This window comes from Phyllopteryx taeniolatus, chromosome 22, assembly GCF_024500385.1.
Source record: "Phyllopteryx taeniolatus isolate TA_2022b chromosome 22, UOR_Ptae_1.2, whole genome shotgun sequence".
Lineage (NCBI taxonomy): Eukaryota > Metazoa > Chordata > Actinopteri > Syngnathiformes > Syngnathidae > Phyllopteryx > Phyllopteryx taeniolatus.
This window is the reverse complement of record NC_084523.1, coordinates 6,089,000-6,114,743: the sequence shown is the minus strand read 5'-3', so window position 1 is coordinate 6,114,743 and position 25,744 is coordinate 6,089,000. Positions and strand designations below refer to the sequence as shown.

The following is a 25,744-nucleotide window of genomic DNA, read 5'->3' as shown; positions in this document are numbered from 1 at the left end:
GAGAATTAAACGCATGTGATGAGATTGGTTTCATGAAAACACGATCTGCGTCATTAGCGGTTTTGGCGATGAACCGCAAATGATGGCTAAAACTTCCGGGGAGAAGAACCCTGTTTATTCTGATGTGAAACTAACAGTGTGGCTTCGGTCGCTGAAATTCACTAAAACAGTTTTAGTTCTCTACCACTTAACTAGTCCGATTGTTCTAAGATTGTTTGGTTTTGGTGCAGAGATGTGAAATTTGTCAGGTGGCGCGCAGGTGTGCTTCTCGAGCACCCTGTTAAAAAGATATTTCCAGACAAACTGATTCACAGACCTTGACGGTGATGTGACATCGCTGCTCGGCCCATTAGTTGCACTGGGGGGGGGGGGGGGGAACATCCCCTGCAGTGTCAAGGATTTTGTCTTTGGTGTCTTTCAATTACAAGAAACCTCTTGATCTGCAATATCTGTGTAATATAATACACGTGAAATGGATTAAAATGCCCCTCTCCAGTCAGGGAATGTTTTATCTCACTCCCTTAAATAAATCATATATAGAGGGGGGGGGGGGAATAGATGTGACGATGACAAGGACCACTCTCTTTGTGAAGGAAAGCTCTGGACATAAAAGTCAAACCAAAGGCAAGGCGAGGCCCTGTTAGAGGCGGAAGATTAGTTTGGAGCCTGAGAATTAATGAAATGAATCTGGACATGAATGATTAATTATGTTCTCATTTTCTAGCCTTGGTCGCAGACTGTCGGGCTTTCAGCAGAGCCACCAGTGTGAGGTTTCTTCTGCCACAAGTCACAGTTTGTCTATGTGGGTCATGCAGGAATGTAGATCGCAGACAAGAGTAGGTCATGTCTTGTTTAAAAAACATTTCCGTTATTTTGAGCCCATTTTAGCTTGCCGTATTTTCTACACTGTGCTGTGTAACAATGGTATAGCAGGCCTTATACATCCATTTCCACAGCAGGAGGTTCACAGGAGAGGGAGGGCTTCCTTCTAGCGAGAGGAGCCCCCCCGCTGAAACACCTGCATCTTTTGCCGAGCAAAAAAAAAAAAAAAAAAAAAAAAAGATGAAACACAGCGGAAAAGCTCCGCTCGACTGCGGATTTAAACTTAGTGGCCTTCCCCCGTCAGAGATAAACCCTACCGTTTACATTCAAGAAATCCAACCGCACATCAAAGATGGAGAGGTGAATTATCGGCGCTTTGAAGTGCAACATGACACGATGAGAGGCGAGCAACCGCCGACGGAACAGGACACAAAACCAGCGACACCGCCTTGAATACACGACAGCTTCGGAAGAAACAAAGTAAATTTTTCATCGTTTCCCTCAGTTTTATTAGGACTTGAGTGGTGAGGAAAGCGAGGCGCACATCTAATCTATGGAGGTGGTTGACAGCAATGTTGTAAAGCTTTCCGGAGACCTTAAATTTCTAGAGCGGGCCGGAGCGCGCAGACCTCTGCCGAGGCTTCCGCATTTGTCAACTGCCAAATCGATCAACGCTTTGATAAATGTCGATAGCTAAATGGAGGTCAAGTATCATCCTGAACAAGAATCTCGTCCTCCTCGACATACAGTAAACTGCCTACCATGTGTATAACCTGGATCAAATCTAAGAGTCAATGAGTCACTATTACTTTGAAGGTGACAACACAACAACAAGCAGCAATAACAATAGGCAAACATATGCACCGACATGAGACTCCAGTTTGCTCAAACAAGTAAAAAGCTATTTTTTATTTCACGCCTACAGCAGTCAGTTTTAAAAGCAAAGATTTTGCTGACTGTCGTGGACTTTGCTGAAAAATTAGCTGCGGCAAACTTTTTATCGGCTCCTCTTCCTCCCGGGAGCCGAGCGCGGCGGCAGCACACAGAAGTAGGACACTTCCCGCTCGAAATGCCGCGGCATTCCGCCGATCGCCATGACGACCGCGTCAGCGGCCCCGTTCGTTCGTGGCATGCTTACGACATTAGCATGCAAAGGCGCTCGCGCTGGAGAGTAAACAATGGTGCGGCAATTAAAATGGATGCTCTCCGTGAGCATGCGGAGAGCCACGTAGGGCTACAATCATCGCGCTGCAAATCACAAAATAATCAAGAAATTCCCTGCAGTTCTGCACGCACAAAAAAAGATGTTTAGCTTTTTCTCTAAGCATGCACGTGTTGGTGGGACGTTGGTTGTTTGTTTTCACAGGCCCCGAGGGTGCCTAGCAACAATATTAATGTCTCTGATTTAAAAGATGCACTAACAAGAATTGTTGAATTTTGTATTCAAAGTAGGTAAAAATGTTTGGGGGATACATGAAAACGATCATGTTCAGCTATGAAAGCAACAGTTTGGGATTGTGTATTACCAAAAATAGTTCCAGATCCAACAATTATCTACATCCCAAGGAAATACAATCTTATTCTTTAAGACCAAAACCCTTCCACCCATCCATTTTCTTTCACTTATCCGGGGTCGGGTCGCATGGGCAGAAGCCGAAACGGAAGGCCAGATACGCTTCTCCCCAGCCATTTCATCTGGTTCCTCCAGGGGGATCCCAAGGAGTTTCTAAACCCAGCCAAGAGTCCAAATCTCTCCAGCTTGTGAATGTGAATTAGTTGTCTACATGTGCCCGGAGATTGGAGAGCAACCGGTCCCCCGCCTCTCACCTAAAGTTAGGGGGGATAGGCTCCATCTTACCAGTCGTGCTAATGAGAGGAAAATGGATGGATTTGCAATGCTTCATGTTTCACGTGAAACTGATCCGGATTAAACGTCGTTCAACACTAGAGCTTCTGACGCTGCGTACACACCGCAAATTGGCCAAACTACATACAGTTTATTATAAAGAATATTTTTCTACATTTCAACATGCTGGATTTGTGCATAGTTTTACATCCGAATCAATTCTGGATTGACACATCCAAGCTGCATATTGGAAGTCACATACAAACAAATACATTTTCACAGCCATGTCAGGTCCGCCATTGTGAAATGGAGATGCTGTTAAGCCACTTTAAACATTTCTGTCATTTTTAAATTCTTCATAGAGCACACCAATATTAATGAACATATAACTCCAGTTTACCCCTCCGCCCCCCCCCCTCAACCACCATCCGGCCATTTTTAGCCTTTCTGCTCCATCTCGTCTTGTTTTTCGCCTGAGATTTTCTCAGTTGTGTTCATATGAGCCGAGTGTAAACAAGTGACTGACTGCTGTCACAGCATGTTGCGCACAAACGCACACACACGGCAGACTATCTGCTGACTCCTCTCTCTCTCACACACACACACGACACACACGACACCATGGTAAACATCAATGTGCTGACTGCCACAGCTCACAACCCCGAGGCAAGCCGGCTCCAAACATGCACAGAGAGGAGTCTGAAATGGACACTCGCAGACCTGAGCACACAGCTGTCGTGCACAAACACTGAGCGAAGAGCAAGGAATCAGCGAGAGAGACGATACAGCCTCCACGTTTTCAGGTGCGTCAGTCAGTAACTATTTGCCTAAAGTGATGTTTTCCCAATAAGACAAGAAAGCCGGCCCCATTTCTGATCCGTCAATATCACTTGGCGCATTTCATGAGCTGATGTGAGGCGGCGTGATGCTCCGCAGGGACGTCTGCCATAAAAAAATAAATACAATTTTAAATAAAGAAAAACCTGGCTGGCGCTTCCAGTCTTCACTTTTAAGGTGTCACTCGTTTACGCACATGCAATTTGCTCTCTCTCTCCCTCCCTTAATGCGGGAGTGATTGTGACTTGACACTTAACACTGCACACTTCATTGTACCCATTCACTGCTAAGCTACTTTTGAATAGATGCATGATCCAATATGACACAGTTGAACACACCAACCTGGGGGGGAAAATGCACTTCGATACCAACGGAAGTGGCCTAGATTGCATTTATTTCCATCCATGTCTATTTCAGGTTGTGGGGCTTCAAGATGAGAAGAGCCATTGAAGAACGCAACCACGTGTTGGCTTTTCCCTTCATTTTCACTCACCTTTGAGAGGCATCTCCACAAAATAAATACACATTTGACATGAGTCAAAGCACTTAAGACACGCTAAAACAGTTATGCATCAAAACAGACTTTTGTTCCGTCTTTAAAGAACCTGTAAAGTCAGTTCAAAGATTTGTTTCTGCTCCCCCACTAGACCACCTGTTTGCATCAGTGTTTATCAAGTGCAATTGTGACATGCAGTTAGCTAGGTAGCTATGCACACACCAAAAATACATTCCCATTTGGAAAGTCCGCTGACATGGCCGCATTAGAGCGCCACGTTGTTGGCTGTAACTGCACGCACGTCACGCAGGGAAAGATGGAAGACAGGAGAGGAGCCTCCCACTGGGCACGTCTGCTTGAGAGTGCCCCATTGTCCGGGTGTGGGAAAAGTCCAGAATGAATACTATTGTAGAAACAAATGTTTTGTTTGTTTCTGCTGACGCCGTCAAGAAAGTGCAGTATCTTCAAAAGGACCGAGAGAAAGTCGAAAAGCTGTTGCTCGTTTGGATAAATGGAAAAAGAGCGCACGGGGGATGGCATTTCTGAGACGATCATCTGCATCTGCTGTAAGCCAAGAAGTTAAAGTGGATTCTATTTTTTATTCTTCATAATTGTAGCTACATGGTTGTTAAAGTTAAGGGGTGTTGTGATTTCATACTGGTTGTGAACGCACCACAAAGACTTGGACCACTGTTTGGGTGCTTGTTGGGGGGGGCCGTCGCATTTGAATGAGGACAGTTCCCTTACTGCTGTTAACTTGGTGAATAAAAGATCAATTTTGATCAATCACCCTTTGTTTGATATACAGTCCTGTTTTGCTTCATACTGTGTCCGGGTGTACAAACCTTTACTAAAAAAGGGACTTTTGTTGAGGCAAGGAATTCCCAACTACAGCCAAAATCTGTCAAAACGGACGACAAATAGAAAATTTTGGGTTCCTACCAGTTTCTCGTGAGATCTGGACGAACGCCTCCACGCCGCTCTCGCCGTAGTTGCCCTCGGAGGCCAGCGTGGACACGTAGTTCCACCCCATGGCCGTGACGATGTCCATCATGGCCTGAGCCTGGTAGGAGTCCGGCGGCACCACGCGGGAGAAGAAGTCGTAGCGGGTGTTGTCGCTCAGCTCGGGGGCCGTGGATGCGTAGCTGATCTGAGGGATCTGGAGGGGCGAGAGAGAAACGAGGTAAGCAAAAACCCTTGCAACTTCAGGCCGGACTGACCAAAACAAAAACAAAAAAAAAAACTGAGGATGATAAAGGGATGCGGTCGCACTTGCGCATAACTTGAGAGAGCAGATTGAATCACACTCACACACACACACACACACACACGTGTATTCGTGATGGGTAACATTAAAGGAGTTTGATGGATGACGGGCAGATTTGACATCTGATAGAAGGGGGCATTCAAAGGGTGTACTGGTCGACATACACACACTCACACACACCAAATAGAAGTCTCATTAGCATTCATTGCGAGAATGCAAGCGCTCAGTGTCAGTCTGAAGGCAAACATACATTTAAGTGTCAGCTGTCTGACACACACAGGTTCAGAAGTGCTGAGCACAACCCAACTGGGATCAGGATGACATTAAGCAATTACATATGGAGTGTGTGTATGTGTGTGTCTAACATTTCAAAATGCCCGTTACTCAATGTCTTTATTCCCCTTTTAGTGTCAGATGTGACGCACCTGCCACTTTGCATCCTCACGTTGGCATTTATTTTTAAAGGTCACCGATACAGCGCGAGACACGTTGCACTTTTATGTGCGACGTGTACACAGCGCTTCCCGTTTCCGGGCCATCCATTATATCCGCCAAAAACAACAAGTGACAGTTATCATACCGGGACAGTGTCTTGTTGGTTATTTACCTCGTGAACCGTCGTAAATGATATTTGTGCAGTGAAACCGAGGATGCATAATTCATCGGCGGCACAAACTCAAAACAATTGGTGAAACAATGAGTGCGTGTTCACGCACGTTAATGAACACCTCTCATCTGTGCTCACATATCCATTTAAAAGAGGAAATAAAGGCGCGGTGGCGAGGAAACGCGATGTTTACGAGAGCGGCGGAAACGTGGCCAAGTGACCTGTGCAAACTGGCTGCTTTGATCTTTTGTCATTTTACATTTCACAAATGCGCAGACAATGGAGAATTATGCAAATGGGGCCGTTTTATTTCCCAGTCCAGAGTCATTAACATGCAGAGGGGCTAACTAGCTGTGGTGGAGACTCATAAATGATGTTGGAAATTGTGCAAAAATGCAAACAATGCAGGGATTCTGCACTTAAAACAAAAAAATTGGTCAGAAACACACAAAACGTAACTTTTTCACCGAACTGCAGTTATTCTGCTACTTTTTGTGAAACGCTGAAGCGACAACGCAGAGTCGAGCATGTGGTGTGAGATGCGAGCGACTCCGCCGCTCTTTCGCCTCCAAAGTGAGCGGAATTGGGCGCTAGCGGCAGGGAAATTAATGGCTTGGTTCACCCACACCACCGGGGAAGGAGATTATGCTTCCAATCCTCCCATAATTCCATTTGCTCTAATGAATGTGCGTGTGTGTTGAGAAGAGTGTGTGAGATTAAGGGAGAAAAAGTATGCGCGTTGCCCTGCTTAAAAGGAGTTTCAATTAGTGCTAGAGACACGCCTTTGCATTTATAAAAATAGAATGTCATTGTTTGAAAAATCCTCTGCTGGCTGAGGTCAGATTTTGTAGTTCGCATGGTGACACTAGCCTGATTTCTTTGAGTCCAACTCAACTCAGAATATCCATAAAAAATAAGTAGTAGGAGTAGCTGCGGTGGTGTTGCACCACAGTGAGAAATGTCAGCAAACTGAACTCTCTCTGCTCCGCATCATCCAGTACCCTTCAGATAAAGCGACCTTTTGAAATGCCTCTTTGCGAGTTGCGGTGAAATCGAGGAAATTTGAGGTCCAAAAGTGCTCTTTGAAAAAGGAACCTCGCAGAATATCATTTGCCACGTGCAAGCATGTGACCTTACCGAGCCAACAAAGCCGTTATCCGTGTGTTAATTATAACGCGTGCTCTTTGTGGGCATACAGAAACGCGTGTGGAAACATATGCAATGTTTTCATGCGTGCATGCGTGCGTATATATATATATCTTGCAGTAATGGAGCTGTCGTGAGCAGCGTTGCGAGCTCGAGACTGATTGATGGCCTCGGTCTGGAGCTAATTAACCCGACTGAATTGCACACATGCATGCGCTCGCTTTACATTACACACAAAGTGTCATGTGGAAGTGCCAGGTGGATCAGCATTATGAATAAAAATGTCCAAATTCACAGAAAGAATCTTGTGAATGATTATGTGGATATATTTAGTCGTAATTCGAGCATTTTAATTGGTTGATGCAACTTGTTTTTTGTTTTTTTTTCACTAAAATGACAACTCTATAACTGAGCCGATTTGAAAAAAATGCCCGTTTCTCTACGGTTTCAGAAGAGAATGTCCAGATATACACTGAAATAAATTGCTCTAAAGAAAGAAACTATTGGAGGAGACTTAAGAAACTAATCGATAGGAGAACCTATAAGTCAAAAGTCCGTCTTTTTAACTTGTTTTAATTGGCTCAAGCCTGCAGACTTCCAAGGAGGAGGAGTTGTTTTTAAATGCTAGCAATGTAACTCGTGTTCGGCGGGCCAAGTCAGGTGCAGGGTCTAATTGGGGAGAGGGGATCGCTACAGTCTGCGGGGGGCCCTGGCAGGAATTTTCCACGCACTTTTGGATTCTTAAATATTTCAGTTGAAGTTGAGACCATTTGGATGCACTCTTTTTCTTTAATGCATTCCCGAGGTATCGGAGCAGGACTCTGTATACATAGACGCAAGCAAGTGACTGAAAAAAATAAATAAAAATGTCATCGGGTCATCCTATTAATCAAGTGTCATTAAAATAAAGTATTAGAAACTGTTAGAGCCACAACTGTCCATTTTAAAAGTGTGGCTGCTGTAAATTAGCAGCTAAGTGAATCAGGACGCTAATAGACACCGGCATTCCCTTTTATTCCGCGTGCTCGTGCACCACGCTTGCACCCCACATTACAGGGCACTCTTGAGTACAATCACTGTGTGGAACTTTTTTTTTTTTTTTTTACGTTGACGGGTAAATACACAAGAAGAGGAATGAAGAGATGAAAAAGTGAGGGAAAAAGTCGTTATAAAGGAAGATATACAACAGCACGGGGGCAGCATCAGAGGAAGACGAAAAGAGAAACAACAGAAGAGACAACAACAAGAGGGAAACTTTTAATAGGAGCCAAAGAGAACCAAGACAATAACAGAGTGGGGGGAATGATAAGCGGGAATGTCAAGGAAGCACACAGACAAAAGGAAGAAACAAAATTGAGGAACAAACTAAGTTGGATAGACTTACAGGACGGAATGAGGAACCTATCATAGTGAAAACCTAAATGGGGGGAAAGCAATCGAAGATCGTAAAGGGGTTGGAAATAAATAAGCGACAGTGATGAGAGTGAAAAGGAGGCCAGACAAAGGGCAGACAAAGCCTGTTTTGAAATGCACACATGCTCTCTTTCACCTATTTATCCTCGCTTTAGTCAGGATTACACCATGTTGAAGGCTCCAAAATCACTAATTAATAATTATACCTCCCTCCTGATTACACAAACGACTTAGCGACTGTGCGCTCCAAACTCATTACAAAAAAAAACAAAAAACTGTTCAATGCTTAAAAATCTGCGATATAGCACCGGTGTGAAAGATAAACTGCGATATAATGGGGGGGGGCCTTCGAAGGACATATTTTGCACACACTTTTGGCATTCAGCTCAATTAACTATTTATTAGCCAACCATATTGGGAACTGTGTTTTTGCACACAGAAGCGTCAGTCGTGTGACATTTGCCTGGAGGCACAAGCTAAAATTGAAGGTGTCGCCAAGCCACGGGGGCAACACGCTCGGGGTGACACTGAATTAACGACGGCGACACGGAACGCTTGGCTTCCGGAGTGGCGATAGCAACTCATCGCATGGGTCACTTTGAATTTCAAGAGGAACCTTATTAAAGGACACACTTATCTGGAAACAATTTATGGCCGAGGTGATGAATCTGCACCTGCTGCTAAGAAAAAAGGTCAACTGGAGGGAAATTAAGGACAGCTCTTCATACGCAAATCATCAGTGCTGCAATCACACAACTTTCATAATTCTCTTTGGAATTTTTTACATTTAACTTTGTCAGACAATTGGTAAAGATGTTTTCCACTCATTAGGATGCCGCGCAAATGGGCGATACGACAGAGAGTCCTCCAAAAAGTCGACTAATTCAACCCGTTGCAGGTTTTTTGGCTGCGGTTGAGGTGCTGCCCTTCATCCTCGAAAGGACGCGCGCACAGCTGGAGCTTTAAACCCACCAATTTCAGCGTTAGCACGGACCGTGATTGCCCTCTCGCTCGCTTGCAGTTTGTCCTCCCCGGCTTCCAAAAACGCCTTGATAAGATGTAAATCGTGCTGCTGAGCTAGTCGAACCAAAAAGAAACAAGCCCAAATGTAATGTTTTCATTGACCAATGCAGGAAGTGCGACGGCGATTGCTCGACCTTGTTGAGTTCACCATTGAATGCCATTGTGTTCCTAATAGAATATGAACTGAACCATTGTGCTCACAGGTGCAAACTCTGTTCCAACTTTCCTGGCGGTGCCTTTAAAGAGGGCAAACTGATGCACGTGTCCCCTGCTCTATTAAGTCTATCAACAGTAGCTCGGCTTCATTAAAGAGCGAAACACTCGCAACTTCGCACAAGCCGCTGGGGAGAGCACCGTCAAGACTGTTGGAGGACCGCCTCGTCATCTGCACCGTGCGCTCTCTGGGGAAGCGGGATCATTTTATTTTTAGGGAGAAATGTACCGGGAAGCAAGGTTTCCCAAAAACGCCTCCCAATTGAGCAACACACCTCCTTGCACACTATTTGAGTCACACGTTGGCTACTTTTTTTTACCATCTGTTTCTCTTATGAGGGAAGGGCCATCTTGGTTATGTTGTCTTGAGCCATATAAAAAAAAGAAAGAAATAAATAGCATACTCACATAGTCACCCATCTTGTGGCATAAAAACGAGTCAAGCGTTCATATTTTAGCCGGCAGATAAAACCGCTCAGGTGGATTACAAACCTTATTGTGTATGCAGCTTTATTGACTGCTCAAAAATAAACCAATTACATTTAATGCAAGTTGGGGCCACCTTGCGTCGCTCGTGGCAAGTGCAATAGACCTCCGCCAAGGCCAGATATGACACGGACGTTTGTAGAAATGCAGGAATATTTGGAACCGACTTAACTGTGACTAGTCCAGCAACAAACAAGTGAGCAGCAGCATAGTAAATTTCAAGGTTAACTTCAAAGTCTAGATGAAGAGTCTTTGAAGATTGGGAAGGATTTAGAGTTTTTGCTGTCGTTACATAGCAAAGCACCAAACAGCCACAGGGACAGGCAAACGTGCTAAGGCAGAACTCGTGGTTGGGGCAGAAGAGGGTTCCCGGGGAATGATAAGGGGCAGACGGGGTCGGCAACGCTAGAACTCCAGGGAAAGTTCTTGGGAATCGTGCACGGGGGCGTAGCAAACAATCTGGCCCTGAGGCAGTGATCTGGAGAGCCAACTTCCCACAGGTGGCGCACTGCATTTAGCCGAGCTGCCTCAGTCAAAGAGGATTTGGGGTAATCTTGCGGGCAACATGGCGGAGTTGGTAAATAACGCAAAAGCAGTGATAAACAAGCATTGTTGTTCACACTCAAAAGGCCTGTTGATGAAAGGCTGCGTGGGAGAAGCAAAGTGGGGTGGGCACGATAATGAATGGGGAAGAGGGATAAATGAATTATTTCATGAGTGGTGATGGTGGGGACGGGGGGGGGGGGGGCTTTCTTCTGAGGGTGCAGTGAAGGGGAGATGAAAGATTTGGAAAAAAGACAAAAGGTGGGCTATGTGGAAGTCAGGCAGTAATTGAGAGAGCTTGATGGATGACAAATGGGGAGATAAATGTCACCGAGACGTAATACTTGGATGAAATATGCAGAACTGAATGCAAAAAAATGAAGAGGGGGAATGGATAAAGGAACAGAAAGTGTGTGATGTGACAAATGGGATGACAGTCGGTTGAGTGGGGGGAAAAAGAAAATGGAGTTGTTTTGCAGATAAACCAGAAATTGCAAGAATGCTGAGAGTCAAAATAAATGAAGTGAGGACTGCGATGCCAGTTAATACATCGTAGCAATTCTGAGTAGGGGAGAGCAATATAGGGGATAACATCAGAGAAATCTGATTGGGCACTGAATTCCATTCTGGCAATTCCAGTACATGGCCACCACTTCAAGTTCTTGTATTCTGCTAAGCATCTTTATGTGCATCCTGTTTCTTCTCCACTTGTTTGTTTTTTTCCACACGGCTTTAACTTTTCCAGCTTAATTTCTCACTCCGCTCACATCCTCCATCCTATTTTCAGTCGCTCAATTGCTTTGGCTTCCACTCACACTTCTCTTTTCATGTTTCTCATTTCCACAAGCTCGCCACACTTTGGTTTTCTCACCTCGGTAAAGATCAGGCTTAAGGCGGGGCGATGCCGCGTTCCCCAGCTTTTTACCCACACCGTCCTCATCTGTCTTTGCAAAAAAAAAAACTAAAGGTTTTGGAAAGGTCAACTCATCTGTGCGGCGCCCGACGACTGTTTAATTAATAACCGTTGACATTTTCCCTCAAAACACATGAATGCCACTTTTGGCAATTATTGTTACGGTGTCATTCAGAGGAGAGTCAACCTGTAGCCAGCTGATTTTTACAGCAGACAACCTTTTCCCCGAGACAATCCCTTTGTGCTGAGTTTATCCGTCGTATAAAGCGGTCACGCACATGAATCGCCTCCAATTGCTAATTAAAAAGTCATCTGATGTATCGCGGCAAATATTTGCTCGCCACTTATCTAAAAACGTACTACGCATCAAACGTGACCTCGGCTCGCTCCCTCCCGTCTTTTCATCTCCACTCGCTTGTTCCCCCGCCAGCGCTTCCCGCCTTTATTTCCCGCCTGGCTTGTTTACACCTCTGGCCTCGCATCCCCGCAGGTGTCCTGAGCCGTCCTATCCTCAGCGCCCTCGCCAGCCGCCGTGCATATTACATCGAGAGGAGCTAATGTGAAATGAGTCAAAAAGAAAGCAGTTGCGCTTGAGGTGTAGATTGGCTTTCCGAACACTATTGATTGCATGCGCCATATTATTGAATAAGGCTGCCAAATAAACTAAACAACAACCCGACAAATGTGTGCTTTTTGTGCATTTTACATAAGTACAGTAAAGCAGACGATCCATAAAACTGCTTTGGATTTGAGATCAGTACAGTTTTTAAGTAGAAGATAAAGACTAGGCGACAAATCTCTACTTGTCACGTTGATGAGGGAGAGAAATGCCAACATGTTGGCAGTCAGACAAGATTAAGTACCTCACACTCGAACAGCCACTGACGTTCAATTGGAGCCACGCAGTGAGTCGGCGTGCCCGCAGCTCATTTTATTGTTGGATTTTTGCATATAAATTATTTTGCCATCAAAAGCCCTCTCTGTCGTGTTTTTGTTGGTTTACAGTTGGGTGTCACAAAACAAATATAGGTTAGTGTCAAAGTCAATGTTCTGCTTGATATGTTTCTTTGCAACGCTTTTTGGTCAGTAACCCGTTTGAGGTGAAACCTATCCATGTTCTTCTACTGCTGTTCAACAAAAAGCAGAAAAAAGTTAATTTATTATTTATTTAACAATATTTTTTTGCTCATGAAGGGTTGACTATTTTGGTAGGTTTGCTTCTTATATTGTCATCAAAAAATATTCTGTTGGCCAGTCAAAATGCTCTAAAATGGCTGGCAAAAGGGCAACTCTGCTTTGAAAATGGCTGGTCAATTGAGTTTAGAGGTGGACCGGCCGTTCCCACGCTGTTGCCACAAAACTGGATGCAAACAATTCTCCAAAATGTCGTGGTGAGATGAAAACAATTCAGGGGCAACAAATGGGTAGATGATTAACATGTGGTGCTGGTTACGCAAAAATAAAGTCAGTGAGGTTGTTTCCATGGTATCCATGCAACGGCGTCCACTCAACATGCTCAGTGCTGTTCCGTCCCTCCCTATTCTATTCGCACCAATTCTCAACTTCTCTCCTCCATTCGCATCTCCCTAAACAATCCTCCTTTGCTGCCACACGTGTTGCGCACCGCGCTTTCTTTAACTCTCTCGTACACATGACAGTTGGAGTCATCTCAGAAGATCAGAGCCAGCGAATTGTTTTAACTTGAGGGCTAAAAAAAAAAAACTGGAATTACTCAGGCTCCCCTCCCGTCGCGCTGCTAGAAATCTTCGCAACTCCCTGATAGCCGTCGACCTGCAAGTGACACGTTATCAAACGCGCCGGTGATCGCCTGAAGGAGCCGTCAATGAAAGCTGGCGTGCAAGTCTTAAGCAGCATTGCAGGTAAGATGCTGTGCTGTATGCGAGAATACATCGGCCCATATATTGGCTCTCTGTCAAAGTGATGTTATACGATAGTCTCCTCTTTCTTGATAGCAAGAGAGTGAGAACAGGTCCTAAAGAACATTTTAAATTATTATTATTATTATTTTTTTTTAAGTTTAATTGCTGTCATGGCACGTCATTGGACTGTGCAGGTGTACCAAATGAGGCCTGTGAGTATAGACACAGTACCCAACTTCAACACGATGGGAGTTCACGCCGAGGTCAGCTTGCTGTCAGTTGAATGAGTTCACTTTGGGCTTTCAATTCTTTGTTTAAAAAAATAAATAAAAAAACATGAGTCAGCGCTTAATGAGTGCTGTTAAGTGGCTCAAGTCTCGCACGTCAGCAAATTTGGAAGTCAGTCGGTGAAATAGGGCTGCGCATGAAGTTATACCCAACGAGGTAATCGTCTGGCAAGTGCCCATCTGATGCTGAATGAGGGAGCATAAAACTGATTAGTCTATTTTCGGGACTGTAACTCCCTTGGTTTTATTTGCTAAGTAAGTGGAAAACTTTTCAAGCTAAATGTTACAATTGTGAACCTAGAAAACCAGCTGAATCAATGACTTGAAATTGATTCGTCCATTTTTAATTGTGAGGAATATTTGCTGGACATGTACCCTTCAGTAATTACTACTTGGCAGCAACCGGCAGATCTCTTAATTCAAATATTAAATGTATTTTGAATTACATTTCAGATAGACAGACTCGTTGGTGGCAATTTCAAGGATTTTATAAACCTCGACCTCCACGGCGTTACACTAAACCTTTTATCTGCAAAACCTCGAGTCAATTTGGATTGAGTCAGTGCGCCGGCCGATCAAAACGTCTTCACAGAAGCAGCGCTCATTTCCAGCAATTTCTGACAGCACCTCACTCTGACATACGGCCGCAGAAGAAGCGAGGCTGCGGATGCAAACTTTTTAAGCAATCATCCTCACGTATAACTCCTGAAAATGTTTCAAGATTGGGGGGGAGGGGGGGGGGGGGAATCTTCCGACGCATCCCATAAGCCTCTGCTACTGTGTCATTCCTCCCATCTCTTCTCGCCTTAAGACAGATGACTTGGTGACTTTTCGGCGATTCCTGTCAGTCCGCCTGAGTCCATCTGTCAGCCTTGCGAGAGACAACCACGACATCCGTTACGGGAGCGCACTTTTTGACGGACGGCCACTTTCATCTATCACTCAATCTTGTCTCTGTCGGTGAAGAGGACGGCAACGCAAAGGCGACTTTGTCCATTGGTGACAATACAATAACAGTAGCACTTAGTCCCTTATATTCAGTAATGGTACACATCCAACCCACCTCGTCCAGTGGTACAGTATGGGACTACGTTTTGGTTTTTTTTCCCTTCCCCACAGCAGACTATAACAAATAAGGACATTAAATGGGCGTTCATTCCATTGCAGTTTAAGAGAGGCAAGTGTAAGACGTTAAACTATTTACTTTCTTACGATGCCATTTTAATACCCTTGGGGACATTTTACTTGCCACTTCAGCTAATACACAACATTAATATATTTAGTTTTATGGTCCCATTATATTTGGTCAGGGAAACAATGGCCCAAGTCTGGCTCCTAAACCTTTACAGTGTATTATAGTCCAGATTTCCATCAATTTGCTAAATCCTATTTTTGTATATTAATATATCAACTATATTTACACATTGGTGTCTTGACTTGCGAGTTTTATTCATAACAAAACGATATCTCGAATCATATTTCCCCATTGAAATGAATGGAAATGTCAATATGCTCCAGCCACCCAATAAAACCAACAAAAAGTGTAAAATTGTGTTTTTGTAAGAAAACTAGAATTCTACAACTGTACTTTATAAAAACACAGTACTAACACAAATTGAATTTAAAGAATTTGTTTGCACATCATGATCAATTCATTGTCCGGCTCCATGTACTGTACACGCCTTGGCCACCATGAAGCAGATTACATACTGATACAAACGGTCATAACTACTCAGTAAATTGCAGTAACAGTAATAATTCTTTGCAGATGATAAAGAATATATGCCTGGAGTGGTTATATTGTCTGTCTACATTTGTTGCTGCACTATTAATGTTTAAATATCCGTTGCTTAAAGGGTTATAACCGCGATATTGATGCTAGATTTGTTAGCCCACCGTTACATTGTGTGTTAGCATTAAGCTAGCAGACTCGTAAGTGGAATCACTCGTGACTCAATGTACCACCGTATATTCATTCTAAATTGCCATGAAATTCTACAACGGGCATGCATGTGTTGCGTAACGCTATTGTACAGCTGCACTTCGGTTGGCGTGCAGTGAGGTTAACAACCTTTTCAAGCGTCAGCCCTCATCCTAACAGCGACCAGTCTGCTCGCTTTTTGAAACACCCTTTCGCGAGCAAATATACCCAACTCCTTCGTCCTTTCACACACATCCAACTGCATTTCAAGTAGTGTGTGTATCCAAGTGACATGATTATTCGTTGTGAGCCACAACGCAGAGGTTTTCCCCCAAAGAGGAGATCATTTAAAATATATCTGGACGTTAAGGCACGGATCTGACTGGCACGACGGCTCTGCTGAGATGCGAAGGTGGCCGGGATGCACGCTTTCGCGTGCATTCTCATACACACCCTTACTGTATCTGTCGGGCCAATACGTCTTATTTGTCCGGTGTGATGGATGTCTGTTTGTGGCGCGGGAGAACGGGTTGTGGAAATGTGTTTGGAATTGCTCGGCGGCCGCGGCGAGGGCTTTCCCCAAAGAGGCTCAGAGTCAGGGATATTATGCCCATTGTGGAGCACCGCCTCAGTGCAAGTGACTGATTGGTGGGAGAGAGAACACGTGGATAAATCTAACTATTTATGTTTCATTTCGATGCGGTGTGACGGGTGCATATGTGCGCCATGCAGCAGATCGACGAGCCTGCGTGTTTTGCCTTTGTGTGCATCCGCGATTTATCGTGCGTTCGCTGGCGCCAACACCTGCGATACCGCACTAAGTGGGGAGTGTTATATGGTTTGTCACCAGTAATATGCTACGTGCTGGAAAAGCTTGGGTCACAAATTCGATCTTGCCCGGGTGATTTAATTTAGGGTTTGCCTTTTTTCATATCAAGAAGAAAATGAAATATTACTGGTCTAGTTTGGTGTACCCTGTGGTCATCTCACTTTGTCGGTGACTTATGATAGGAGGCTTTTGCCAATTTAAACTCTCGACTTTTATAGCATCAAGAAAGAGTGCGCAATAGTTGATTAATTATGGCTGGTGAAAAAATGGTGTACTACTTGGCTGCAATGAGGGTAGGCGCTGATGTTTGAATCATAACTACTTTGCTGTGGAAAGAGCTCAACATCGTTGAGTTTTGTTAGTATAATCCTACTGAATCCTAATTTGCAATATTGCCAAATGTAGGGCTTAAACGATTAGACTCCAATTGGATTGCAAAAAAGGTTGAAGCAAAATCTTTGCAACGGTCATTTCTCAAAACGGACTTAACCGCCCCATTTAGCAAAATGTTTCCAGGTACTGGCTAGGGCTCGGGACAATGACATGGATCACTGATGCCAACAGAACCCCACCATGAAGCTCCCATTCTTAACTGAATCCCTGCCTCTCTCATGTCTTGCTGAATTCAACACTGGTAGCTGAGGATCCAAGAGGCCCTATGTTCAAACTTTCCAATAAAATACAGGGCAACTACAATATCCACCAAGAACCAATGCTATGGGTCGATAGATAGTGCTCCGACATTAGTAAAGCTGATGTCCGAACGAGCAACTTGTCAGGGAGGATGTAAAGCTGCAGGCATCCTTGGCCAAAACTCACCAGGCCATGCAGGGCCAATCGATGAGCCTCATTGATGCGTGTCATGCAGATGAATCCTTTGTGATGCTTTGCCCTAAAGCAAATACACACACACAGTCTACAACTAAAAGTTGAACCTACACAGATCGCTTTCCACATCATTGGTATTCTTATGTTAACCTTCTCAAACAAGAATGACATGGACCCGGGAGGAACAACTGTCTCGTTTGAACATCCGCCGCCATTGTTGTTACACGCTTGAGATTTTCAGCGGCACGAATAATTCAAGGCCCGCTGATAGCCGAGAGGGAGGGAACACGTCGGGTCTGATAGTGAGCAGCTCCCACGTGGGATACGCTTGCAAACATGCCACAACTCTTCCTCCAAAATACCACTTGAAATAAATATTGAATTGCACATGTATAATTCAGGTGGAATATTACATGGCACAGATGAGGGAAGGGAATTCACGCAGGGAATGCGATACGGATCGCTTCATGTCACCGCGGGCATCATGCGCGGCGTTGACAAAGATGTTACACATTATCGACAGTAAGTGACGATCAAAATCTGACGGGCGGAACCCACTGTTGGGCCAGCTAGAGGACCGGTCTCGCACAGTCCCATCTCTAAATCCAAAAGACAATGCTGGATTCCGAACAAAGTTGGTGGTCCAAAAAGTTAATGTTAATTCCCACGTATTATAATGGTTTGGCATTCGCAAATCCGCATATTGAAATCTTTTATTTAAAAGTATTATTTTGGCGCCATCTGGTGAAATCTTGTTAGATTTAATTCATTGATCATGTTTTTGTCTCCTTTTGAGATGTTTTTGTTACAATTTGGCTGTATTCACAAACATTTATGAGTGAGTATAAAAGCCAAAAGGAGAGTTTAATGACAATACGGTTTGTGGAAAGTGCAAGTGCAAACATTTGTTTGCCTATTGGTGATGTCGTGCCAGTTTGCACTAGCGTGTTATGTCGGCTAGTGTGCTAGCTGATCCTGCTGATGAGCCTCATGTGAAGCTGGTTTGTTCATGTTGAATAATTTACTGAATACAGTGGTTTATGTAACATGGGTTCACGATTGTGTACATGCTAGGTGCATGACGATCATCTCCGTTCTAAGTACTTATCGGCCATCTTTTGGCATATTTACGCAATTATAAACCCTTTTTAGGAAAATAAATTTTCACTATTCGCAGCAAATAACGGGTTCACTGCAGTAACTTGCAGAGTTTAAAAGCCTGAGTTAATCTAGCAAAAAGAACTGAAAACTCAGGCTCTCTTTTGGACATTTCTTCCCTAACCAGTGTGATCATCCAAAACACCTGTTTCACAGCTATTCAAAGCTAGATTGGTCCTTCAGAAAATGCCCAGTCTCCCTGTGACATATGTTCTTACACGTGGCAACAGCACACGAGTACACAAACACGACATCGGGGATGAAGATGCCCTTGGGTGAAGCAGGATTTCAGCCAGACGAGCACCTTGAGCATGTCCGGGAGATAAATGTGTGCGAGCATGCACTTTTCTATTCCCCCCACAGATAACATCATTCGAGGAATGTTGCACTTGAAAGGGAATCTGTTTGTGTTTGCAAGGATTCACCCAAGGGTGCCTGAGGTGAGTGGCCTTGGACTGGATGTGTAATTCAATACCGTCAGAGATTACTGAATTGTCACTGGGTCAAGGGCCTGTAAACGCATTAGCACACATGTAGCACAATTGTAAAGTATTCTTTGATTGCGACACTCTTTGGCTGGACTGTTGCTACCACTGTGCCAAACCACACTGGCTCAAGTTAATCCCTCGCAGCTGTTCTATTTGGATGAAATGAGCAAAGACCGAAAAAGGCCATTCATACTGAGACACTGGACGCCGTCGGGAAAGGTGGCAAACCGTTTCTTCACCAAGCCTCTCGAGCATGACAAACCATTCAAAACTATTGACTGGCCATGTGCTCAAAAAACATTTTAAGGTATATCACCTCAAAATTGTGATAAAGCATGTCTGAACTCAAACAAAAGCGCAAGTGCTATGCATGCCCATCTAACGAACACTCGAAATCCTCACGTCGGCCTTTCAATTCGCAAATTCAAAGAACAGAATATAGACTGCTTCGACGATGAAACGGGGGCGAATGGTAGACGACCAACAACCTCTGTTTTAAAAATATCCATCGAGTGCTTCTCGCTCTTCATCCTCCTTCCAGTCGCCCCATCCTCCGACTCACATCCAATCACAAATCACACAGACACCTTCACAGCCAGTCGGAACTCTTGCAAGAATCCATGTAACATGGTCTGTAGCTGGGCGGCCACAATTAAGCATTCCCTCCTTTTTTTGTAGTGACCCTGCAATTGTGTTACGTGACTGAGTCATATAAGCTACGACGGTCTGCGAGGCAGTGAAGATGATTAAAAGTGATCTGTTGCCATTGAAAGCCTGAAAATAACTAATCATAGCAACTTTAAACATATAGGATCTAACCATCCATTGAAAATCTATTGTTCTTGCTTCCAAATGACAATCGACTCAAGAAGTTCAAACATCCTGTGAGCTAAAATGATAAAGAATACGTACTGACAGACTTTCCAAGTCGAATAGCCTGTCATTCATTTCAACAGGGTTCTTAGGTTAACATGCTTACTACAATATGAAGTCCAAAACGTGTCGACTTGAAAATACAAATGTATCCCTTTCACTGAGCGAGGATTAACATTGTATATTTTTGTCTCTGTTCATTTAGTGCAGCGAGCAGTTCATTGTTGCAAACGAGGCCCTTCAGCACGCACGATGGAGCTCCGAGCACGGCCTCAAGATGAATCACCCCACACAATTTGACACCGAATCATCATTACAAACAGATGAAATGAAAATGATTCCTCATTTCAGTACAATGGAGCGAACTAAGCTTCCAATAACATCGATCGAATATTTAACGGTGACTTGTTACCGGGAGCTTGACGACCTGTCGTAGACTTCATTAGAGGGTAACACACTGATTTAAAGACAACAAATGAGTGACTAAATGAGACTTTTTGACCACTGAATTATGTTTTAATCTGACCTCACTATTATATCACGATATGATTTACACCCCTCGGCCTGTATGAGGGCAGACATTTGGGGATTTCTTGCAAAGGCAGCGTGCAGAATTGTAATAAGCAGAGATGAGTCACTTGTGCGACAGACCTTTCAACACACACACACGTTTCTTGAGAGCTGACTGCATGTGTGCATCTCATTGCGGACAGGTGAGTGAAGGTCAAGGGCGAGGAAAATTTAAATCCAACACTTTCGACCTGCGAATGCATGAATGATGAATGAATACACACGCATTCGAGTGTGTGTACGTGTGCCTGTTTGTGTGTGTGTGTGTGTGTGTGTGTGTGTGTGACAGCACCTATCAATGCAATATCGCTGGGCAGGTCGGAACCAGCGGGGACTGAGAAAACCTCTGAAGTGTCTTCGCAAGCACCTGGTCGGATTCGAACATGAATATTTATGATAAGCAAATCAGAGATACTAATTAGAATATTGTGCCGACTCAGCAAAGTCGGCTCCATATTCCCCACCACCCCCTCCGCAAACTCCAACCTCTTCTCGGAGATATTTAGCTTCCCCGCTGTGGAGTCGGGAATTGTCCTCCTGCTCATTTTGCCATCAATATTTAGGAACAAGTCAACAGAGTGCGGGAACTCTTCATTAGAATGGTGTAGGTGTGCGTTTGCTGCATTCGTGTCCAACTGGCAGCTGCTGGTTGGGAGACTTTGGACCGCTTGGAATTCCTGCTGCTGGCAAAGCCACAAATACAAATATTACCCAGTGGAATTTACAATATGTTCATCGATGCTTTAAAGTCATCTCAAATATCCAAATACCTTCCGACTAGAAAACAAGTCAATTAGGACTGCAGATACAATACTTTCTGAATCGAGTATTGTAAGATTCCATCGATTAATCGGATTGTTTTGAATCATTAAACAATATGTGCATGAGAAGTGCAGCTATTTTGGGCCACTTGGGCTCATCATGCTCCAATTCCACTGTTGTTCTGAAAACGTACTTTAAGGTCATTTGCGGAGCCTAACTTATGGATTTCAAAATTTAAAGCCAGTGGTATTAAATGTATAATTTTAAAAATGCATACTGGGGGTTTGGGTTAACTTTTCACATGAGTCATTTTTTGTGATGTGAAAGTTATATCCAAGTGTTGAATTTAGGGGGAAAAAAAATAAATAAAAAATCAAAAAATCAAAAAATTTGCCACTGTTATTGTGCCTTCTGCTCGGCGCCACCTGTTGCTGACACATTTGGTTGGCATGCCTGCCAATACATTTTCAAGCCCCAAAGAGCAAAAACTAGCATTGAAATCTGTCTTTACCCTTATTAGAGTCTGAATGTTGCTTAGTCGAAGAAACTTAACCTAGACAGCATCCAAAAGATAGTACGAGTGCCGCCCTTCGAGGACAAATATCTATGTTGAGCTGCTGAAGCTGAATGTCATGCCGAGCAGATGGCAAGATGGACAAAGGGGAGCAAAGAGTCTTGCAAGGTTACGTGAAAACCGCAACAGTGTCCCGAGCTTCTGCAAACACACCTGCACATACATTACGCACACACGCAAGCATATGCTCACCGACTGCACAATTTACAGATACAGAGGCACCGCAGATCACGCACAGCATTGAGTGTTGTCAGAAAAAAAATAAATTTTAAAAATGGCTGCGATTGGCTGGCAACCAGTTCAGTGTACCCCGCCTCCTGCCCGATGATAGCTGGGATAGGCTCCAGCACGCCCGCGACCCTAGTGAGGAGAAGCGGCTCAGAAAATGGATGGATGGGTGAATTTAAAAAAAAATAAATCAAAAAATAAATAAAATGGAGCTAAACACGTCATTCTTCTCTCGAAAGAAGTGGGCTTTTTTCCTCTGTGTTCAAGTCCTTCACAAAGGAAGAACCAAGAGGGACTTGAGGCGATGCTGTCTGATGTGGTTGAGCGACAGATGGTCAGAATAAAGGAGGAAGACTGATCCAAATAGGAATTGTTGCAGACCAATCCCAAATGTAACAACAGACAAGTATAATTTTGAAGAGAACATGAAAGAGCTGTCTGAAGGTGTCAGGATGGGACGAGCTTAAAGAGCTGTGCCAATTTCTCCCCCCCTTCATTCCGAAGCTCAAGGGGATCAAACCATTTTTAAAGATGAGTATGACATCAAGATGGCCCTGGACACTGAGCTGCAGAGGATCCTGGAAGAATCTTTCATTTGAATTTAAGATATCTCGCCAGTCCTGGAACCTTTCCGACACACCTGGTACGCAAAGAAATCTCAGAATTCACCCATTACACTCCCATTTTTACTGATGCCCTAATTGCTCCAAACCAGACTCAAGGCATCTCCATGATGGACAGGACCAAAGGGTACCGGAAATAAATCTTACCACGTTTTCTTCAAGGACTGACGCATTCAAAAGGTTTGACCCCTTTTTTAGACTAACCAACAAACTGTCAAGAAAAATCAGATGGCTGGAATGCAAACGAGAGCACCAAGGAATCTGTCAAATGCTGTAATTTACCCAAATTAACTGCTGCCTTGCTAAAATCAGCCAGAGGAGTTCTACCTTATTATTCAGCAAGTGCAGCCCATCAAAGGTCGCAGTTGATTCCACTGAAATGTGACAAATCCCTCCATCTTTTTGCCCTTCACGTTGGCTTAATGGCACGACTGATGTGACAAAGAAGCGTGTCACGAACAAACAAGCACACGGGTCGTGAAGATTTGTGGGTACAGCAACAGGTAGATTGTGCTGAATGCAAAACGAGATCCGCATGGGCCAACAACAGAAAGAAAAAGATTTAAAGATAGCAGAGCCGTATGACTGCAGGCAAAAATCTTCAGATGAACTAGTCTGAAGAGCACAGACTGGTTCTTGTCACTGGTTTTGTTGTTACGCACAAAATGGCAGTCACTCTTTCCCGTACACACTCCCCAACACCAGCACACACAAGCCGAAACATTCTTTCCAAATTCTTTCCTTCCACTGGCCTCATCAACCCTCTCCCACAGGGCCAACCGCTGCCCCAACTCAACAGATTCCTACCACTTCTCAGCCTTTTTCCACCCTGTCAGGGGCCATTTATTCAGCCCGGCTGGTCATCTTTTCCAGACCAGCCTCTTCTCGCAGGAAGCCCCTCAAGCTACAGCCTCCCCAGCAGGCAGACGGGGGGCTGGAACACCTCTTTTCGGAAGCAACTGGTCACGCAGGACCACTCTGCTCTGCGCTACTACGGCTGGCTTGCTTGCTTGCTTCACGCTCATTAGCATGCAAACACTGTTGAACACACATTTTTGCACTTTCATTCAGCATCTGGAGGTCTACAAAAACAGGTAGTAAGTATAAAAAGGAATGAATGACAGTGCTCACTTTGGTACTAATCCAGGGACAGTGAAAACAATCAACTCTTATCAACTCAGTGACTCCTTAATGTTGAAGTGATTCAACAAGGTAACGATGCATTAATGATGGCTGTGCTTTTACCAACAGCACCCAATGAGTGGCTGCAGCGTGGGAGGATTTAATCGAGGAAGCAGCAGATGACCAATGAGGTGGCGGATGTCTGACTGCAAACCTCTGCAGGGAGGAGTCGTGGAGGGGAGTGGGGGGCTTTGATCAGTGTTGCCTCAGCTAATAGAATCTGGCATTCATAATTGCAGGAGTGAAAGCTAACATGTTGCGGGGGCAAAGGCCAACGGCTGCGTCTCATCCTCGCTTTTTTTTTTTTTTTTTTTATAAATCGGAAGTCACGTCTTGTGAACGCCATTACTCCTCCTTGATTTCTATGCTTAAATACACTGGCTGATAATTGGGAGCCTGAAAACAAACAAAAGTAGTAAGTATCAATATTTGATTTAGGGCTTTAGGAGAAAAGATGGATGCCGTTTGCTCGGAAGAGCAGGAAGAAAAGGGAGTAAAGACGGAGCCAGGCGAGCGGGAGTGACAGGAACAAGGGCTGAAGGGACACTGATGCAAGACAAACAGATGCGTCTGCAGAGGCGGGACGAGGCCGGCAGCGAGCGCACGCTGCGATGGAGCCCAAAATAACACCTCCCGTCCCCTCAAGTGTGACCAATGTTCTCCTCCAGCATCCTTTCATTTTTCTTCCTCCATCTTGCATCTGATGATAGCCTGCTAATGTTATTGCCTTAGGGGGATTGACCAAAAGGTGCGGTAACTACTACGAAAGTTACGGGACTCTTAATTGAGTTAATCGATCCGAGGGGTCCCAGTCCATTTGTCCATTGAGTGACTATAATGATTCACGAATAAATCCTCACTCAAGCCAATAAACTTCCACCACCTTATCGTCACTCACTGCTCACCATGCATACCACCACCCACACTCTCTGTTCCAGCAGTTTTATGAACCTCTATGTTCCCAAAGTCTGCACTACTTTTTGTCATCTTTCCAATTGTTCATGCCAATATCGTTTAAAAATTTAGGGATATTGTAAATCACTGCCTGTTTTTAGCCAGTTACGAACCTTTTATTCACGCTGTGCTATGTAAATATGTAACTATCACATTGTATAATTTGTTGTATATGCATTTGCTTTTATTTTTCTTTGTTTTACTCCTTTTGTCTGCAGCTAGGTCGACATTGCAAATGAGAATGCTTTCAATTGCATCACCTGACTAAATAAAGGAAATATAATAAGAGGATAAGAGAGTCTCCAGCACTTTTCGATTACTATTCTATACAATACATAACATTAATTTGACACCGTAACCTCAGAGGCCATCTCTCTTTATACAGGCAGCTTATTCCAAAGTTTTCTCAACTTTGAGTCTGTGGGGCGGTAGAATTCATACACCCAAAAGAGTGTGTCAGCATTTTTCAAACCGGTTGCCAACATGCTCTTGCAGTAGAGTGGCAACAAAATGTAGGCCACAAGGGGAACACAAAACTCAGCCTTTATTTGTTCGCCATGCCAAGTAGCAGGTGGCTCATGTTAAAAACAAAACATGTTTTCTGTCACATCGCCATGTCAGTGAAATTTAGGAGACGTGCGTTTGTGTTTTCAAGGATACTTGCATCATCAAACCATTTCCTTTGCAGGCAAACGCTTTCTACCCTGACAGACGAAAAGCGTGACTGACTGCGTGCCCGTGTGTGTTTTGCATTTATCTTTATGGCACCCACCGACGTGAGAGTGCCGGGGACAATATCCCTCCTCGCTGAAATTGCTGGAGGCGGCGTCACATTAAAGTGCGCGATAGACTCGCTCCACATGGAGGTAACATGGTTAGCACGGAAGCAATTCCAGCGCAATATGCAGTGTGAAGAATACACAACCACACTGCAGAATAACAAAATCTTCGTGTGCAGCATTCCAACTCATTTCA

The 25,744-nt window shown here is 44.2% G+C and overlaps 1 protein-coding gene and 1 long non-coding RNA gene across 9 annotated transcripts in view; one reads left to right on the top strand and one right to left on the bottom strand.

Annotated features, from left to right (window-relative positions):
• The window catches only part of grm8a (glutamate receptor, metabotropic 8a), a 125,016-nt gene that overhangs the window by 65,609 nt on the left and 33,663 nt on the right, over window positions 1-25,744 (bottom strand). For all 8 annotated transcript variants that reach the window (XM_061761478.1, XM_061761479.1, XM_061761474.1 and 5 more), the window contains exon 3: window positions 4,944-5,160. In XM_061761478.1, coding sequence (XP_061617462.1) covers window positions 4,944-5,160 — 217 coding nt within the window. The remainder of the gene's footprint in view (window positions 1-4,943; window positions 5,161-25,744) is intronic.
• Window positions 3,288-4,790, top strand: LOC133471689 (uncharacterized). The gene is made up of 2 exons (XR_009786313.1): window positions 3,288-3,471; window positions 3,923-4,790. It is a non-coding gene; the product is annotated as an uncharacterized LOC133471689 (long non-coding RNA).